The 20,985-nt window shown below is 40.2% G+C and overlaps 1 protein-coding gene across 4 annotated transcripts in view; it reads left to right on the top strand.

Moving 5' to 3' along the window:
- The window catches only part of PSD3 (pleckstrin and Sec7 domain containing 3), a 585,012-nt gene that overhangs the window by 56,002 nt on the left and 508,025 nt on the right, over nt 1-20,985 (top strand). For 2 of the 4 annotated variants that reach the window (XM_059909726.1, XM_059909723.1), the window contains exon 2: nt 14,887-14,995. The exons of the other annotated variants lie outside the window; for them this stretch is intronic. In XM_059909726.1, coding sequence (XP_059765709.1) covers nt 14,887-14,995 — 109 coding nt within the window. The remainder of the gene's footprint in view (nt 1-14,886; nt 14,996-20,985) is intronic. 4 annotated transcript variants of the gene reach the window in all.

Below are 20,985 nucleotides of genomic sequence, written 5' to 3'. Positions count from 1 at the left end.
TTAAAGCCATTGGTAAACAGCTTTAACATCAGTTGTAAAATGCCCACAGTAAGCCAGGAAGACTGCTAGTACATTTTCCCAGGTATTTTGTGGTTGTGGTTTGTGTTGTAGGGATGGTGGAGGTGACCTAAGAGGAATGGGCTTCTTCATTCCTTGCTCAGCTGTCCTGCTGTTCCTTAGTCTTTTTGAGGGCTCACTTGTATACCCCACAGAGCTCCAGAATAGTAGTGCTCAAACTTTAGCACACCTGAGAATCAGCTAGAGGAGTTAGGTACAAAGTCAGCTTCTCCTGCGACCCCTTCAGGAGTCTGATTCAGTGGGCCTGAGGAGTTCAGCAGCCTGTGGTTTATCCACAAGCACCCCGGGGACTATGTTGCCAGCCGACCCTGGGCCAGCAGAAATACTGCTCTAGAGTGTTTCATTCCTCCTGTGTTCTCTCTCTCAAGTATGAGTCAGAACAAGACAATTCTCAGATCCCTTGCTTCTGTGAGTGAGGCTGATGAACTCTATCAGGGCACCAAGCATAGCTTGATGTCTCCAAAGAGGTAATTGACCAAATGGGACCTAGAAGTCCTAAAGTCCTGGAAGAATTATTTACTTTTATCATGTTTACGTAAGCAGTTTGTTTCCGAGAAATTTACTCATTTTGGCTTATGATGAATTGTTTGTGTCTTTTTTTTTTTTTTTTTAAATAAATGTATTTATTTATTTATGGCTGTGTTGCTTCTTCATTGCTGCGTGCTGGCTTTCTCTAGTTGCGGTAAGCGGGGGCTACGCTTTGTTGCAGTGCGCGGGCTTCTCATTGCGGTGGCTTCTCTTGTTGCAGAGCACGGGCTCTAGGCATGCAGGCTTCAGTAGTTGCGTCGCCCGGGCTCAATAGTTGTGGCTCACGGGCTCTAGAGCACAGACTCAGTAGTTGTGACGCATGGGCTTAGTTGCTCCGCGGCATGTGGGATCTTCCAGGACCAGGGCTCGAACCCGTGTCCCCTGCATTGGCAGGAGGATCCTTAACCACTGCGCCACCAGGGAAGTCCCAGTTTGTGTCTTTATTAAAGCTAAATATGTAAAATGGGCACATTTTAGTATTGCAGGTAGTGTGGGTATCCTGACAATGTTTAAGTTTAAAGAATGGAGATCTTCTGAAATCAAAATCCAGGTCACCATGTCAGTTTGTGCCTTTTACCTATTGACTTCCCATCAGACTTGCCTGAAGCTGGGATGCTGAGAAATCATCAGTGGAAAATCAGGCAAATGCCTTGACAGGTCACTTTGAAGAAATGGCTTTACTGGTAATTAACAGGGCTATTAGGCACCCACATAATATATTTCACTTTCTGTATCATTTTAAATTAAAATTAAAAATTTTGGGACTTCCCTGATAGTTCAGTGGTTAAGAATCTACCTTCCAACGCAGGGGACACGGGTTCTATCCCTGGTCGGGGAACTAAGATCCCACCTGCCGCGGGGAAACTAAGCCTGCACGCTCACAAGTAGAGAGCCCGCATGCCACAGCGAAGATCCCATGTGCTGCAACTAAGACCTGATGCAGTGAAATAATAAATAAATAAATAAATAAATATTTAAAAATTTAAAAATTTCATCAAGACTATAGATAACTAGTATTATTTATCTGAAAATTGACTTGGAATTTTTGTTAAATTTTTATTTTTAGGACCTTATGCTATGTTCTCTTTGGTGTTCTTCTTTACCTTGACGTGACAGATACGTGTTTTATAGATCCTTTTACCTTAGTGCATGCACATTTCTTCATAATAGGCATCTGTTAACACCAGGATGAGATGCTTGTATCATCTGGTCAGGGTTTATGTCCTGCAGGCAGAACCAGATGCTTCCCAGGGGGATGACCTGACTCTTCTGATCTTCTTTGTGATATCAAACTCGTGGTCATTTGGTGTTTTTCAAGAGGGGCCCGTACTTGGAGATAGTTTCCTTTGGTAAAATTTCAGTGGATTGTATATTTTCTTGTAGAAATTAATGCAATGATTATATTATTTCTAATATTTCATGTGCTGGTTTAGCTTAAATTACAGCCTGGATTTTATGACTTTCAGAATGTTTGTGTTTGTCCTGAGACACTTTTTTCTCCATACATGCAGTAATTTTCTGTATACATACAAACATAAATATATATATTGGGTGAACGACTTATACTTTGCATGTAGAAACTAATTTATTTGATCACTCACATACCTTCTTTGAGAAGAAAATTATGGCTGGTTTTCTTACCTTAATCAAGAATAGTCTTTAACATGTCTTACTGCAAGATCCAGTTCTAGGTATTACATGTTCCACTAAAACACAGAGCTGCCATCCAGGGGTGACTTTCAAGTTAAGGAAAATAAAGATGTAGCAAACCAGGTGAGAAGATACTTACTTTTCATGATTCCCACCCTGAATTCACAGTTAGCACCTATTTTTCCTTCTTGTCAAAGTACCAAATGACATGTTTTTAAAAAATTAGAGTGAATTTAATTTTGTTTCAGAAGTTAGTAGAAAATTTGAAAAAACTGAAGTTACTTCCATATTTGTGAAGCTTAGATTTTGGTGAATAGGCTGATACTTAGTTTTCATTTATGTAATTTGTGGTATTTCTGCCAAAGTTTCAAGGCTTTTTTAGGTTGCTGAGTTTATAAGGACTCAGGAAAAATATTTATGAACACTCACTGTGAGCCTGTAGTCTGTGTCAGCTTTGCTACCACTTGTTCTGACTGTTCTCAGTACCTAGCCTTCCTCTGTTGTTTTTTGAGTACACAGAGGAACATTTGTGAATGTTGTTATTCAAAGTCTGGTTGATTTCCTCCCAGGGATCCTGGTTATGCTGGGCTGACTTTTAAAGTTCTCTGTGGCTTTCCATCATTCCCCCTTGTTACCCAACTTAAGTCCTGACTTGCTCTCAGCATGTGGAAGGCCCCAGCCTCCTGGGTGAGAGCTGTAGCAAGTAAGGACATGTGTTCTGAGGCTTACAGATGTGTGTTTTTCTTTTTAAAACCTGGACCTTTATATTGTCTGTTTCGTTTATTAGTTTTAAACATTATCAGAAGCACACAGATCCAGCGCCTGAGGAAGGCAAAAAGGTAGGTAGTAGTAGGCAGAGAAATGAGAAAGGCAGAAGGAAGACTTAGATCACTGGGTCTGCACACTTGCCATCAAGGGTCTCACCCTCTGTCATTATGGGTTATGAAATGGTGGGAAAGGCAGAGGATGTATTGTGAGTGCATAATATTTGATTGCTAGTTTTCTGTTAAATTCTTTCTTTGAAGCTCTCCAACACTTTAGTCACTTGGTGCCTTAGTGAAGGAGCCGTCAGGAAAACTTGATCCCTGTGTCTTACATTAGTTTTATGGGAGGCTTTGTTACAAATGAATGTTTATCATCCTAGTTTCTTAGCCCCTAACTTTCTACATCACACTCCAAAAAAAAAAAAAAAAAAAAAGGCACTATCACCATTTGTAACAAGCCATAATATATTGTGAATAAGCCAGGGAAGGCGCAGTCCCTAGAAGGGCATATAATCTTTCCATTTGGTCGGAAGACAACTATAAAATGGGTCCAAGATGCAGAGTATCAAAGAAAGAGCCTTTGCGTTGGCCGAAGGCTTGCTGTCATACCCCTCCCTCTGCCTTTACACGCATGTCAGTGGCAGGCGGGGTGGGGACTCTGTGTCTCTGCTCTGGAGCCTCCTGCACCCCCTTCCCCTCCCCCTCCCCCCAGACTGGCTTCTGTGTCTGGAGGAGCAACAGAGCCCCCACTTGCCCTTCCCAGGGGAGTGTGCTTTCGGGAAATGGGCTGAGTAGATGGATGGCAGCTGGTGGGAAGATGAGAATGGACCTCCAGGGGCTTTTAAAAAGGCCGTGAATTCAGCCCTGTCTCTGCGCTCACACAGTTAAAGCAGACTGGCAGCAGGTCTGGCTAGTGATGAGGTGAGTCCTGCCTTTTCCCCCACAGTCTTCTCCGTAGCCTGGTAGTCCATTCCTGCTTTGCCCTTTGCTTTGGATGCTGTTTCTAACCTTTAGAAGTCAGGGTTTGGAGGCTCTGTTATCCCATTTGTCCCCTGGCTGTTTTTGGACTCTTTCTGCTCTTGAGAGGCTCTCAATCCCAGTTTTACTTGGTTACTGTTACTGGCTTTTGGACAATCTATCCAATTAGCCTTTCAAGGGAGTAGGAGCTGGTTGTAGGGAATTGCAGATTACGTGGGCCATCCCCTTATTCTCAAACACTGGTGTTTTTTCCACTTGTTTATGTGCAAGCGTATGTCAAATATATTTTTAAAGGGAAAAATGCTGCACATGACAGGATTTGAATCTCTCTCTTTATAGCCAGGCAAGCTGAAGGAGTGGATGATTTTCCTTCTTTGTCTTTCATCTATACAAATTTCTTAATTATAGTGGAAGAGCAAAGTATATTTGGATGAACTTCAATAACAGGGAACAATATAGGTGGAATAACAATTACTCATTAAGTCTCTGATTATTTCATTAATAACTCATTTGTACTTGAAAGCATTAGAGATATACTTACAGTAAACATGTCAGTGTGAACTCATGGGTTTTTTTATTAGATAGATACAGAAATAAACATATAAAAGTATGTATTTGTATATGCATATTTTCTGTGTGTCTGCATTAATTTCCTATGGCTGTTAAAGCAAAGTACCACTAACTTGGTGGATTAAAACAACAGAAATTTATTCTCTCATAGTTCTGGAGGCCAGAAGCTTGAAATGAATTGTATGGGCTAAAATCAAGGTGTCAGGAGGGCAGTGGTTTTTCTGGAGACTGTAGGGAGAGTTCGTTTCCTGGCATTTACAGCCTGGAGTTCCATTCCTTGCATTCCTGGGCTCTTAGCTCCTTCCTCCATCCAATAGCATGGCGTCCTTTCTCTTACTCTGCTTTCCTCTGACTTTCTTCTCTCCTGCCACAAATCTTGGCCCACCTGGGTAATCCAGGTATGAAAGAACTTAATCACATTTTGAAAGTCTTTGCCATATGGTGCAGCACTCACAGGTTTTGAGAATTAGGATGTGGACATCTTGGGGGGCCCTTATTTAGCCCACTGCAGTGTGTGTGTGCGTGCGCACGCATGTGCGGGGTCCTATTTAAAATTTATTAGGTCTGTCCCCTGAGCTGGTCGACAAGCAGGTACCCCCAGTAGCAGTGAGCACACCCAGCTGCTCAATGTCCATTTCTTATATATCATACTAAACAATATTCTTCATTGAAAGGGACCAGGTTTTTGGGTTGGTTTTTGTTCTTAGAGAAATGGCTGATTCCAGGGAGAGGCCTGGAATGTCCTGTTGTACCAAAAGTGAAGAGGTGCTCAGAGAATACTGGGGATGTGTCAAGGAGAACAGAAGCCGGCTGGAAAGAGCTTCCACTGGCCAAAATCAGGCAGCTTGAACATTGAAATGAATAACGAAAGTAGTGGATCACAGCTCATTGGATAAAATAGTAAATTCAGTCCTTACTGATAAAAATAAATTTATAATTTGCAGGTTTGATGAGGAACAGAATATTTATAGTAAGTCCCCTACATGTGAACTTTCAGAGATGCGAACGTGCGTTCCATCAACGGCAGGAGTAAGTGAAATTGCAGCTTGCCCTCTGTCTCCTATTGCTGACGATCCTTCAGCTCTACCATCTCCCACCTCCTCTCCCTCCTCCAGTCAGTAGCTCTTCTTGCCTGTTCACTTGATGCCAGCCCCTGTATGCCAGCTGTTGTGCTGTACTACTGTACTTTTAAGGTACTGTACCATAAGATTAAAAATGTTTTCTTTACTTTTTGTTTTGTTTGTTTGTTTTTTATGTATTATTTGTGTGAAAAGTATTATAAACCTATTACAGTACAGTACTATATAGCCGATTGTGTTAGTTGTGTACCTCCGCTAACTTTGTTGGAGTTACGAACACATTGGACTTACAAATGTGCTCTCAGAATGGAACTCGTTCATATGTAGGGGACTTACTGTACATAGTTTCTAAGTCTTTCCACAGAATACTGATTAATTACAGAGAGAAAGTTCTCAGTTGACAGTAGAGAGGCCTGGCAGATCAAAGTGAATATGATCAGGAATGGGACAAATTGAAATCCTGTGCCTCTAAATAGGATGCAGAGTGGATAACATCACTTCTGTGACGTTCCTGTCAAAGATGCATAATCTGAATGTAATCATGAGGAAATGCACCAAAACACCTTAAAATTTGTATGGAAACACAAAAGACCTCAAATAGCCAAAGCGGTCTTGAGAAAGAAAAACAGCTGGAGGAATCAGGCTTCCTGACTTCAGACTATACTACAAAGCTACAGTAATCAAAACAGTATGGTACTGGCACAAAGACAGACTTATAGATCAATGGAACAGGATAGAAAGCCCAGAGATAAACCCATGCATCTCTGGTCAGTTAATCTACAACAAAGGAGGCAAGAATATACAGTGGAGAAAAGAGAGTCTCTTCAATAAGCGGTGCTGGGAAAAAATGTAAAAGAATGAAATTAGAACATTCTCTAACACCATACACAAAAGTAAACTCAAAATGGACTAAAGACCTAAATGTAAGGCTGGATACTATAAAACTCTTAGAAGAAAACATAGACAGAACACTTTTTGACGTAAATTGCAGCAATATCTTTTTGGACCCACCTCCTAGAGTAAGGAAAATAAAAACAAAAATAAACACATGAGACCTGATTAAACTTAAAAGCTTTTGCACAGCAAAGGAAACCACAAACAGAATGAAAAGACAACCTACAGAATGGGAGAAAATATTTGCAAATGATGTGACCAATAAGGGATTAATCTCCAAAATATACAAACAGCTCATGCAGCTCAATATCAAAAAAAAAAAAAACAAAACAAACAACGCAATCAAAAAATGGGCAGAATGGGCAGAAGACCTAAATAGACATTTCTTCAAAGAAGATATACAGATTGCCAGCAAACACATGAAAGGATGCTCAACAGCACTAATCATTAGAGAAATGCAAATCCAAACTACAGTGAGGTATCACCTCACACCGGTCAGAATGGCCATCATCAAAAAATCTATAAACAGTAAATGCTAGAGAGGGTGTGGAGAAAAGGGAACCCTCTTGCACTGTTGGTGGGAATGTAAATTGATACAGCCACTATGGAGGACAGTATGGAGGTTCCTTAAAAAACTAAAAATACAACTACCATATGACCCAGCAATCCCACTACTGGGCATATACCCTGAGAAAACCATAATTCAAAAAGAGTCATGTACCACAATGTTCATTGCAGCACTATTTACAATAGCCAGGACATGGACGCAACCTAAGTGTCCATCGACAGATGAATGGATAAAGAAGATGTGGCACATATATACAGTGGAATATTACTCAGCCATAAAATGAAATGAAATTGAGTTATTTGTAGTGAGGTGGATGGACCTAGAGTCTGTCATACAGAGTGAAGTAAGTCAGAAAGAGAAAAACAAATACCGTATGCTAACACATATATATGGGATCTAAAAAAAAAAAAAGTCCTGAAGAGCCTAGGGGCAGGACAGGAATAAAGATGCAGATGTAGAGAATGGACTTGAGGATACGGGGAGGGGGAAGGGTAAGCTGAGACGAAGTGAGAGAGTGGCATTGACATATATACACTACCAAATGTAAAATAGCTAGCTAGTGGGGAGCAGCTGCAAAGCACAGGTAGATCAGCTCGTACTTTGTGACCACCTAGAGGGGTGGGATAAGGAAGGTGGGAGGGAGATGCAAGAGGGAGGGGATATGGGGATGTATGTATGCGTAGAGCTGATTCACTTTGTTACACAGCAGAAACTAACACAACAATGTAAAGCAATTATACTCCAATAAGGATGTTAAAAAATAAATATTGACCTTTAGGTGGTTATATGCATATTAAAGTTTTTAGGAGGAAGTGTACTTGATGTCTACAAATATTTTTTGAAGTATACTGATATAAAAGGAAGGATTGAACTATACGTAGATGGAAGGATAAATAATGAAGTATAGTAAAATATTTTTAAAAATTGGGTAGAAGATCTAAATAGACATTTATCCAAAGAAGACATACAGATGGCCAAAAAGCACATGAACAGATGCTCAGTATTGCAAAGTATTAGAGAAATGCAAATCAAAACTACAATGAGGTATCATCTCACACTGGTCAGAATGGCCATCATCAAAAAGTCTAGAAACAATAAATGCTGGAGAGGGTGTGGAGAAAAGGGAACCCTCTTGCACTGTTGGTGGGAATGTAAATTGATACAGCCACTGTGGAGAATGAACTTATGGTTACCAGGAGGGAAGGATGGGGGGAAGGGATAGTCAGGGAGTTTGGGATCAACATGTACACACTGCTGTATTTAAAATAGATAACCAACAAGGACCTACTGTATAGCACAGGGAACTCTGCTCAGTGTTATGTGGCAGCCTGGATGGGAGGGGAGTTTGGGGGAGAATGGATACATGTATATGTATGGCTGAGTTCCTTTGCTGTGCACCTGAAACTATCACAACACTGTTAATTGGCTATACTTCAATATAAAATAAAAAGTTAAAAAAAAAGTCTACAAACAGTAAATGCTGGAGAGGGTGTGGAGAAAAGGGAACGCTCCTACACTGTTGGTAGGAATGTAAACTGATAACAGCCACTCTGAAGGACAGTATGGAGGTTCCTTAAAAAGTTAAAAACAGAACTACCATGTGATCCAGCAATCCCACGCCTGGGCATGTATCCAGAGAAAACCATACTTCGAAAAGATACATGCACCCCAGTGTTCACTGCAGCACTGTTTACAATAGCCAAGACATGGAAGCAACCTAAATGCTCATTGACAGATGAATGGATAATGAAGATGTGGTACATATATACAATAGTGGGTCTAAATAGCCAATTGGAAGTTCTGAGCTTCACTGTGGGGAGGAGCTGGTTAGGCCATTCATCAGTGGACCCCTGACGTAACTATTTAGGTCTTTCTTCTTGAGGTGGTTGCTTTCTGCAGAGAAAGCTCTTCAGATCTCTTGCCTGCAGGGTAAAGTCCAGGGTGCAGCACTCCATAGGTTGGGTGAAATAAAAGAACTGGATGTTGAATGGCTGGGTGTGCTCATTGCTACTGTGGTTACCTGCTCGTAGACCAGCTCAGGGAACAGAGCTGGAGAAGAAGTCTAAGCATCTTAGCATCCAGCAAGCAAGTCCCCTTTCTACTCTGGTGTCCTCGTATCAGTTGTGCTTGGTGTCCCCCAGGCCAGAGATGTTCTGTGAAAAATCTCACCCATGAATAAAATTCCAGTCTTTTGCTTGAATGAAGTGGGGGGCGGCAAACTTTCCAGTGAAGCAGATCTGGGGATCTAACTGCTTGATAACCTTTCCTTTTCACCAGTCCTGCTTGTGTTAGCCCCTCCTCCTTCCACCTTCCGCCTGCCCCCTTTCCTTTGCCTTTGAGTATTCTTTGGTGTGGCTTGGTTGGTTCTGTTCCCTTTTAACAGACCTAAGTTACCTGTCATCTTAAACAACTTTCCATTTGCTCTTAACTCTTTCAGCCCTCCCTGATGATAGGCTGCTATAATAAGGTACCACAGACTGGGTAGCTTAGCCAGAGGGAAAATTATGCTCTCACAGGTCTGTAATCTAAGAAGTCCAGGCTCAAGGTGTCAGTAGGGTTGGTTTCTTCGGAGGCCTCTTTCCTTGGCCTGCAGATGGCTGGCTGCCTTCTCCCTGTGTCCTTGTATGGGCTTCCTTCTATGTGTGTCTGTGTCCTAATCTCTTCTTATAAGGGCACTGGTCGTACTGGATTAGGGCCCACCCTAATGACCTTATAGACCCTGTTTCCAAATGCAGTCACATGTAAGGTGCTGGAGCTAGGACTCAACATATGAATTTTGGGGGACACAGTTCTGCCCGTAACACCCAACCATTGCCTTTGGCAGCATCGGCACTAAGGTTCTAGTGCTGCCTGCACTCGAGTTGCCGTGCTCGGTGCCCTGCTTCCGTGGGCCTGACTTCTGGGTGATGGAATCAGATGGGATTGAGTGGGATCAGGCATGGAGTGTGAATGTTGGAATCATATTAGTTTTGAGTGAGTTGTGAAACATTACTTTTATAGTCATTAGTTTAGCTTTTAATATTCTCTGGCCTAAAGCACTTTATAATATTCAGCCCTGACTGACTTTAGAGGTCTCATATCCTCTGAACATGATCCTGAAATTGAAATGATAAGGATGTGAAGGAGCATGCCACCCTCCTCAGACTACCCTCAAGCCCTGTCTCCACCTCTCCCACCCCGACCCCTTACTTCCCCTCCCAAATCAACTGAAAATTACTTCTAAAATTTGCTTGCAGCTTTCTGCTTTCTCCTCTTGATTTTTTATAGTTAGGCAATTAAAAAAATTATTTTATGTCAGTAGTGTTTCTCTTGTATCTGAAATTGGTAATTATAATCAGCAACATCTTGAGACTTGGATGATATTCGGTGAAAATTCTTTGTAAATTTGAAAAGCCATGTAAAATGTAAGGTTGAGATTTTACTTGTCCTGTCCATTTAAAGATGGACTGCCGACTTACATATTATGGTGACCATGTCACTGTAACTTTATCACAAGGAAAAGACTTGTGTTATTCCTCCTTAATGAAATATCTGTGAAGGTGGCTCAGAAGTGTGAAGAATCTCTGTGCTTCAGAATTAGAAGGGACCTTAGAGATGAATTTGAATAACTCTTTTTGTCAATAAAAAGAAACTGAAGTCTAAGACTGAAGCTGAAGTCCAGGACTGAACGTTAGTGTGATTGAGTGGGAGTCTCACCTGGGATTCAAGTCTGGATCAGCTGACAGTCCATTTGCTAATGTTACTTCATATCCCATACTTTATCACAGTGGCTGTGATAAAAAAGAATATATATTTTTCAGTTAGTAATACAGAAGAAAAAGTAGTGCTGAGTATTTCAAGTAAAAATTTTTTGACCTGCAAAAATTGTTGTGGAGGTAGGTGGGTGAAGACTTGTAACCCTTGGCATGGGAAGGGCAGTGGGGCATCTAGCTTTAAGAATAACTAATTATTATAAGCGGAGTGAATTTTATTTCGCTGGGCAAGTCAGGGGAATGGTGGTGCTTTGACTGGGCCTGAATGTTGGGTTTTGGGGTTCCCCACAATTTTCAGAGTATGGAGTGTTTTATTAGAGTGGAGCCCTGTAGTATCTTTTACTCTTGGTTAGAGCATCCTTTTAACAGGTGTTTCTCTTCTGTGAGAGTCTGAGTGTGCTTTGAACACCGCTTCACTTCCAAACCTTAGCACAAGTGTGCTCTGTGGACCAGCATCAGCATCCTCTGGGAACTTCTTAGGAATGCAGAGTCTCAAGCCCTACCCCAGGCCTGCTTGATCTGTGTTTTAACAAGACTCCCAGGCAGTTCATATATACAGTAAAGCATGGGAAATGCTGGTCTAGAGCAGTGGTTCACAAAATGTGGTCCCTGGACCAGCAGCATCAACATCGCCGGCAAAGGTGCTAGAAAACGCACATTCTCAGGCCCCAAGTCCCGGACCCCCTGAACCAGAAACTCTGGGTGAAACCCCAATATGTGCTTTAACAAGCCCTGTAGGTAATGCTAATTCATGCTTCAGTTTGAGAACCGCTCTGGAGCACTGTGTTGCCACAGTTTTGATCTGGACTCACGGTGAAAAATATATTTTACGTCATGACCCAAAACACACACACACACACACACACACACACACACTCTTAGAAGTTTCATAAAACAATGGTTATCTTACCAAGTGCTATATTTACTTTGATATTTTCCATTTTATTCTGTTAAATATGTATGTGTGTGTATAAACTTATTTATAAAGAAAATCTGGCCATGACCTACACAGCTGATTACAAAGCCACTAATAGACCATGCACTGCAGTTTAAGGATGGATGCTCTTGAACAGGGTCTCTTAACCTTCTTCTGTGCTGTGGCCCCTTTTGGTAGTCTGGTAAAGCTCTTGATCTCTTGTCAGAATAATGCTTTTTAAGTGTATACAGTAATATACACGGAGCTACGAAAGAAACCAATTATATAGGGTACCAAAATATTAAACAAATGTGTGATATGGTGATATATTGTATTTTCTTATTCATAGTAAGATTTAGTGGTGGGTCTTGTAACTACTATCATTTCAAAGTAGGGATGGGTATAAATGATAGTTCAAGGTATTTGCAGTAATTGTTACATGAAGTGAAAATGGCTGTGATTTCAACTGGTGACAAAGTTACAGTTACTGATAATAATACTGTGGTTTGTTGAGTACATGCATATTTGAAAAAAAAAGCTACATTTCAGTTTAAGGTAAGTGAAAATAAAGATGTAATTTTTTTCCCTGTCTAACTTCAGACTTCCAAAATTCTGAGGTTAAGCACTCTTGCTCAAGAGGAACCTTTCTTTGGAGAATAGTTCCCAGGCTTTAAGACTGTGTGTCAAAAATTACCTTCCTGGAATTTCTTAAAACTGCTGCTTCATCGATGCTGCCCTCAGTAGTGAGAGCGCAGAGTCCTAACGACCGCCGGGGAATTCCCCATATGTCCAGTCTTTTTCAGATTCTTTTCCCAAGTAATGGAGTTTTCCTTTAAAATCTTCTTCTCTATTGTTTTCCTGAGGTCACCTCAGGCCCAAATGTAATCTAATGACAGTGTTTCTTCTCTAGTCTCCCCCATCTCAACACACCACCCAGCTGCTCAAACCAGATTCCTGGGATCATTCTCTGGGCCATGGGTTCTGGATTCAGGATCTGAATCTGGGGTCCACGGTTTACTAGCTGTGTCACCTTGGACAAGCAACAAGCCTCCCTTTCTCTGCCTGTGAGACTGGGATGGCAGCAGTGCCCACCTCATAGGACTGTTCTGAGTATTACATGAGACATCCCAGGTATTGCACTGGAACAGCCTGGCCTGGAGTTAAGTGGTTAGTAAATGTTATCCATTACAGTTATGCTTGATTTCTTCCTTTCCCTTATTCCTTAAACCCAGTTTGTCAGAAAATTTATGTAGAGTCTCCCTACAGGTATATTTCACATTTATCTACTTCTGTCTGTTTCCATTGCCATCATCCTACTTGAAACTTTCGTGCATTCTCATTCGCACTTCTGACTGGTGTCTCTCCTTCCTCTTGACTTACTCCAATCAGTTTCCCCTATAAGAACCGTATGATTTTTTTAAAGTGTCAGTGAATGATCTTCTAAAAATGTTAGTAACCACCGTACGTTTGGAACCGTCCGGTGGCTTCCCGTCAAGGCTTTCCCTGACCTGCAGCCTGTGTTTTTGGCCCCTGCCTCCTTTCCAGTGTTTGTGCTGTGCTGTTTCTCTGGTCCACCTCTAAACTTGCCCGTGTACCCACTATTCTGTGGCCACGTTGGCTTTCCCTCAGTTATTTGGGTAACCTGGTCCTTTCATACTTTGAGGCCATTGTGTGTGACCCTCTGCTCAGCTGCATGTTTCTGCCCTTCCTCAGCTCCCGTCCTTCTCATCTCTTCAGGTATTGGTTCCTTAGAGAGCCTTTCCTAACCACCCCCTACCTAAATTAGGGCACCAAGTTCCTCCTTTATCAGCCTGAGGCTCCCTAAACACATCAACAAGTGAATATTGCCTCTCCATCAGGGAAAAGGATAATTAACAGCCTGTGATTATGAAGCATGCAACTCCAAGAGGAGTGTGCACCTTTTCCAGAAAGAATAATTTTACACATTGTGAACATTAAGTGATTGTAGAGCTATTTTAAGAAATTGCTATCTTGAAATTGTTCAAGAAGGTCTTTGATATTGTTATTCAAGAACAAAGAGAGGCCTGCCCACTGAACCTGTCTGCAGAGGGTGATGGAGGTACTCATAACCCAGCCATGGGCCTCCTCACTGCTGTCAATCATTTCTGCTCCAAAGGGTAAAGCAGACGTCATAAAATTTCCCTCCTTGAAGTAGCTGCCTGGTTGCTGATAGAACCCTTCATGCTCCTCTCTCCTAAAGTGAATGGTCAGTTGCTGCTCAGACATGAGAAAGATGTCTCATGATTAGATGGTAGAAACCAGTGTGGTAATATCTGGATCCTGGTTTTAATTTTTGAGTTCGAAGTGAAGAGGCAGAATAATGACTCCCTGATTGGACTCGGTCAAATTTCTTTGTGTTTTGAAATTTCTGCCTTGTTACTTATTTTTAATTAATCCTAGGCCAGAGAAAGGAGGCACTCCTGATTTTTGGCAGTTGCCTAAAGCAGCCAGGAAAAGGGTGATAGGAATTGAGAATCATGTTGTGAACCACTTCAGTGACCTTTGTAGTTTTTCTTTCAAATAAGGGACATTTAGGAATTCCAAAGGACACTGGGACAGATGCTTGAATTTAGGATAATAAGTATAAATGCCTGGTACTCCTGTTTGGCTAAATGGTGTTCCTGATTAAATAAAAATGTGGTCTCTTTTGGGGAAAGACTACTTTTTGTTGACATACTTTAGCAGAACCCATGCACAGAAATATTCCTGCTATGGGCTGTGGGTAATGATAATCATTTGGAAAATGATGTGTCTAAAAATAAAATACAGTTTTCTTATTGCAAAATAACATATACTTAATTTTTAGAAATTCTACCATAATTCTGCCCTCCAATCAAGCCAAACTTTTCATATTTTTCATGTTCCCCTATAGATGTTTATATGTTTATCTTTCTATATAGTTGTAATCTTGCTGTGATCATCTTGTATTCTGATTTATGTTATGATTTTTATGTTTCATTTTTAATGGCTGTATAGCATTCTATCAAGTAGAAATGTCATAACCATTCTCTTGTTGGTTGATTTGCTTTATGATGTATTTTTTATGATGTACTTTTAATGATGTCTTTGTTTTGCTCTAATTTTGCAGGCAGAGACATTTGTTTGGGTTAACAGTACATCAGCACATTCCCAGAGTGTTGCCAAGGCCAAATATGAATTTTTATTTGGCAGATCTGAAGAGAAAACTCCAGATACTAGTAAGTGTTTCCCTACCTTCCTCTTTCAGGTAACAGATAGGAAGTGCTATTGAAATTTCAAATCTCAGAAGCTGAGAATTCTTCAAATCAAGAAGTGACTTGAAATTACCTAAAACAGGCTATTAGAATCACATCCTGTATTTCTGAGTTCTACACCTTAGGAAGATGTAGAATTATTAGTGAATAATTAAAGCAAACAGGTTTCACAGAGGTAGGAAGGCAGTGGTGCGGATGGAGAAAAGGTACTCAATCAGCAGGAGATAAAGGCCATAGGAGTCTTGGGAGTCAGGCAGAGAAGGGTACTGAATGTGGTTAAGAGCCTTGGCTCTTTAGCTAGGCTTCTTGAGCGTCAATTCTGGCCTTGTAACTTATGAGATGCGTGACCTTGAGTAAGTTGTCCAAGCTATTTTTGCCTCAGTTTTCTCATCTGTAAAATGGGCTTATAGTGATACATGTCTCAGAAATCTTTTGAGGATTAGGTAGATTGACATATGTAAGGATCTCAAAACCGTACTTGGCATGTAATAAATGCTATGGAAGTGTTTGCTGCCATTATTATTTATTGTGGTCATCATCATCATCATATTCCTGACCTTTGAAGCTGACATTTAGAAAAAGTACAATCCTGACTCTCCTCAACTCCATCGCTGATTTCTGACACTGATTTCTGTTTTGGGTAGACAAGGAATCTGACCTAATGTATTGATAGCTGTTGTTCAGTTGAAGAAGTCAAATGCTAACTATTCATTTTGCTTTACGTGTTAGATGGGATTATATAATGGGCTCCCTAATACCTGGGGCTAGCAAGAATGCAGTGTATATCAATAATTCCTTTTACCTTAATAATGAATATTTATTAGATATTTCAGTAGTTGGGGACTCTTAATGAAGTATAAAACAGCTAAATTATTTTAAAAAAATCATTCTGCTTTTATTATGTAGCATAAATACCTAACATTCTAGGCTTGAGATTTGGGGCACTTAGTCATTTATTCACTTTGTCGCAGGAAGTACTGACTGTCATCACCCCAAGACTGTGTAAAACTCCTCCTTGGCATAGCCTTAACTTTGTGATTTTGTGCTAATTAAGCTGTTTTTAACTTTGATAAAACATGATTTTTACTTCACTATATAGAGATACTATCAAATGTCTACACAGTCCTTTGACTTATTGGTGGGTGAGTTTGGGTCTACCTTACTCATAGGTTTTGTAGTTTTCCAAGTGTACCTGAGGCAAATCAGAATGACATTTTAAACCTCCTGTTCCTTATTTGCCTTGGTAAAAATGGTTGGTATTATTTATTTCTAGTGTGATGTTATTCTGCAGGTGTGTAAGTGTGCATGCATTTATTAAACAAATCAATTTGATGAACACTTATTATGTGCTAGTCACCTGTGCTGGGCACTGTCATGGTACAAAGAAGTAGAAGACAGTCCTTGCCACCTGGGGGCTAATTCTTTGGTCAGAGAGAGGGAATGATCACTTTCAGCTGTGCTGGTGATGGCTTCATGGAGGAGGTGAAAGTTGCACTTTTCTTAAAGAATGACTAGTATTCTGATTAATCGAGTTTTGGGGAGGGCATTTCAGACTGAGGGAAGGGTATGAGCAAGGGTGTGGTGGCAGAAAATACAAATTGTTTGGAGAACAGGGAGGAAACTGCCCAGGTTGGTTTGCAAAGCATATCTGTGAGAGATAGGTTTAGAAAGATAACCATTTAGAAAGGGGCAGAATCATGGAGGGTGAAGAGTGTGCATTTTAATTTAGGTATGCAGAGATGAAGTGCTAGGTACTGTTTTTGTTTTTTGTTTTTAATTTATTTATTTTTTAAATTTTTTTATTGGGGTATAGTTGCTTTACAATGTTGTGTTAGTTTCTGCTGTAAAACGAAGTGAATCAACTATATGTATATATATATCCCCTCCCTCTTGGACCTCCCTCAACAACCCCCAATCCCACCCATCTAGATCAGCACAGAGCACTAAGTGGAGCTCCCTGCGCTATACAGCAGGTTCCCACTAGCTATCTGTTTTACACATGCTAGTGTATACATGTCAATCCTAATCTCCCAATTCATCCCACCCCCACTTCCCTCCCCCCCCGCCCCTCCCGCCTGTGTCCACACGTTTGTTCTCTACGTCTGTGTCTCTATTCCTGCCCTGCAGATAGGTTCATCTGTACCATTTTTCTAGATTCCACATGTATGCGTTAATATACAATAATTGTTTTTCTCTTTATGACATACTTCACTCTGTATGACAGTCTCTGGGTCCATCCACGTCTCTGCAAATGACTCAGTTTCATTCCTTTTTATGACTGAGTAATATTCCATTGTATATATGTACCACATCTTCTATATCCATTCGTCCGTCGATGGACATTTAGGTTGCTTCCATGACCTGAGTATTGTAAATAGTGCTGCAATGAATATTGGGGTGCATGTGTCTTTCTGAATTATGGTTTTTTCAGGGTATATGCCCAGTAGTGGGATTGCTGGGTCATATGGTAATTCTATTTTTAGTTTTTTAAGGAACCTCCATACTGTTCTCCATAGTGGCTGTATCAATTTACATTCCCACCAACAGTGCAAGAGGGTTCCTTTTCTGCACACCCCCTCCAGCATTTATTCTTTGTAGATTTTTTGATGATGGCCATTCTGACCCGTGTGAGGTGATACCTCATTGTAGTTTTGATTTGCATTTCTCTAATAATTGCTAATAATAATTGCTAATAATTAGCAGTGTTGAGCATCTTTTCACATGCCTCTTGGCCATCTGTATGTCTTTTTTGAGAAATGTCTCTTTAGGTCTTCTGCCCATTTTTTGATTGAGTTGTTTGTTTTTTTGATATTGAGCTGCAGGAGCTGTTGGTATATTTTGGAGATTAATCCCTTGTCAGTTGCTTTGTTTGCAAATATTTTCTCCCATTCTAAGGGTTGTCTTTTTCACCTCGTTTATGGTCTTCTTTGCTGTACAAAAGCTTTTAAGTGTAATTAGGTCCCATTTGTTTATTTTTGTTTTTATTTTCATTACTCTAGGAGGTGGGTCAAAAAAGATCCTGCTGTGATTTATGTCAAAGGGTGTTCTGCCTATGTTTTCCTCTAAGAGTTTTATAGTGTCTGGCCTTACATTTAGGTCTTTAATCCATTTTGAGTTTATTTTTGTGTATGGTGTTAGGAAGTGTTCTAATTTCATTCTTTTACATGTAGCTGTCCAGCTTTCCCAGCACCACTTATTGAAGAGACTGTCTTTTCTCCATTGTCTATCTTTGCCTCCTTTGTCATAGATTAGTTGACCGTAGGTGTGTGGGTTTATCTCTGGGCTTTCTATCCTGTCCCATTGATCTATATTTCCGTTTTTGTGCCAGTACTGTGTTGATTACTGTAGCTTTGTCGTATAGTCTGAAGTCAGGGAGCCTGATTCCTCTAGCTCTGTTTTTCTTTCTCAAGATTGCTTGGCTGTTTGGAGTCTTTTGTGTTTCCACACAAATTGTAAAATCTTTTGTTCTAATTCTATGAAAAATGCCATTGGTAATTTGATAGGGATTGCACTGAATCTGTAGATTGCTTTGGGGAGTATAGTCATTTTCACAATATTGATTCTTCCAATCCAAGAACATGGTATATCTCTCCATCTGTTTGTATCACCTTTAATTTCTTTCATCAGTGTCTTATAGTTTTCTGCATACAGGTCTTTTGTCTCCCTAGGTAGGTTTATTCTTAGGTATTTTATTCTTTTTGTTGCCATGGTAGATGGGATTGTTTTCTTACTGATTTTTTGTTGTTAGTGTATAGGACTGCAAGAGATTTTTGTGCATTAAATTTGTATCCTTCAACATTAATTGATTAGCTCTAGTAGTTTTCTGGTGGCATCTTTAGGATTTTCTCTTATAGTATCATGTCATCTGCAAACAGTGAGAGTTTTACTTCTTCTTTTCCAATTTGTATTCCTTTTATTTCTTTTTCTTCTCTGATTGCTGTGGCTAGGACTTCCAAAACTATGTTAAATAATAGTGGTGAGAGTGGACATCCTTGTTCCTGATCTTAGAGGAAATGCTCTCAGTTTTTCACCATTGAGATTGATATTTGCTATGGGTTTGTCGTATATGGCCTTTATTATGTTGAAGTAGGTTCCCTCTGTGCCCACTTCTGGAGAGTTTTTATCATAAATGGGTGTTGAATTTTGTCTTAAAGCTTTTTTCTGCATCTATTGAGATGATCATGTGGTTTTTTTTCTTTAATTTGTTAATATGGTGTATCACATTGATTGATTTGCTTATATTGAAGAATCCTTGCAATCCTTGCATTCCTAGGATAAATCCCACTTGATCGTGGTATATGATCCTTTAATGTGTTGTTGGATTCTGTTTGCTAGTAATTTTTTGAGGATTTTGGCATCTATGTTTATCTGATATTGGTGTGTAATTTTCGTTTTTTTGTGATATCTTTGTCTGGTTTTGGTAGCAGGGTGATGGTGGTCTCGTAGAACCAAGTTTAGGAGTGTTCCTCCCTCTGCAAATTTTGGGAAGAATTTGAGAAGGATGGGTGTTAGCTCTTCTCTAAATGTTTGATAGAATTCACCTGTGAAGCCACCTGGTCCTGGACTTTTGTTTCTTGGAAGATTTTAAATTACAGTTTCAATTTCATTACTTGTGATTGGTCTGTTTATATTTTCTATTTCTTCCTGGTTCAGTCTTAGAAGTTGTACCTGTCCAAGAATTTTTTCATTTCTTCCAGGTTGTCCATTTTATTGGCATATAGTTGTTTGTAGTAGTCTGTTATGATCCTTTGTATTTCTGCGGTGTCATTTGTAGTTTCTCCTTTTTCATTTCTAATTTTATGGATTTGAGTCCTCCTTTTTCTACTTGATGAGTCTGGCTAAAGGTTTATCAGTTTTGTGTATCTTCTCAAAGAACCAGTTTAGTTTTATTGATCTTTGGTATTGTTTTCTTCATTTCTATTTCATTTATTTTTGCTCTGATCCTTATTTCTTTCCTTCTACTAATTTTGGGTTTTCTTTGTTCTTCTTTCTCTAGTTGCTTTAGGTGTTAGGTTAGATTGTTTATTTGAGGTTCTTCTTGTTTCTTGAGGTGAGATTGAATTGCTATAAAGTTCCCTCTTAGAACTGCTTTTGCTGCATCCCATAGGTTTTTGGGTCATCGTGTTGTCGTTGTCATTTGTTTCTGTGTGTTGTTTTATTTCCTCTTTGATTTCTTCAGTGATCTCTTCGTTAGTAACATTTGTTTAGACTCCATGTGTTTGTGTTTTTTACAGTTTTTCCCTGTAATTGATTTCTTTTTTTTTAAAAAAAAAATTTATTTATTTATTTATTTTTGGTTGCGCTGGGTCTTCATTGCTGCATGTGGGCTTTCTCTTGATGCAGTGAGCGGGAGCTACTCTTTGTTGCGAGCTACTCTGCACGGGTGTCTCATTGCAGTGTCTTCTCTTATTGTGGAGCACAGGTTCTAGGCTCGTGGACTTCAGTAGTTGTGGCACGTGGGCTCAGTAGTTGTGGCTCGCCGGCTCTAGAGCGCAGGCTCAGTAGCTGTGGCAGACAGGCTTAATTACTCTGCGGCAAGTGGGATCTTCCTGGATCAGGGATCAAACCCATGACCCCTGCATTGGCAGGTGGATTCTTAACCACTGCATCACCAGGGAAGTCCCTGTAATTGATTTCTAATTTCATAGCTTTGTGGTCGGAAAAGATGCTTGATATGATTTCAGTTTTCTTAAATTTACTGAGGCTTGATTTGTGACCCAAGATGTGATCTATCCTGGAGAATATTCTGTATGCACTTGAGAAGAAAGTGTACTCTGCTGCTTTCGGATGGAACGTCCTATAAATATCAATTAAGTCTGTCTGGTCTGTTGTGTCATTTAAAGCTTGTGTTTCCTTGTTGAATTTCTGTCTGGATGATCTATTCATTGGTGTAAGTGGGGGGTTAAAAGTCCCCCACTATTACTGTGTTACTGTCAATTTCCCCTTTTAAGCCT

Source organism: Balaenoptera ricei, chromosome 21 (assembly GCF_028023285.1).
Source record: "Balaenoptera ricei isolate mBalRic1 chromosome 21, mBalRic1.hap2, whole genome shotgun sequence".
Lineage (NCBI taxonomy): Eukaryota > Metazoa > Chordata > Mammalia > Artiodactyla > Balaenopteridae > Balaenoptera > Balaenoptera ricei.
The sequence above is the reverse complement of the archived record's forward strand: the minus strand, read 5'-3'. Positions and strand labels throughout refer to the sequence as shown.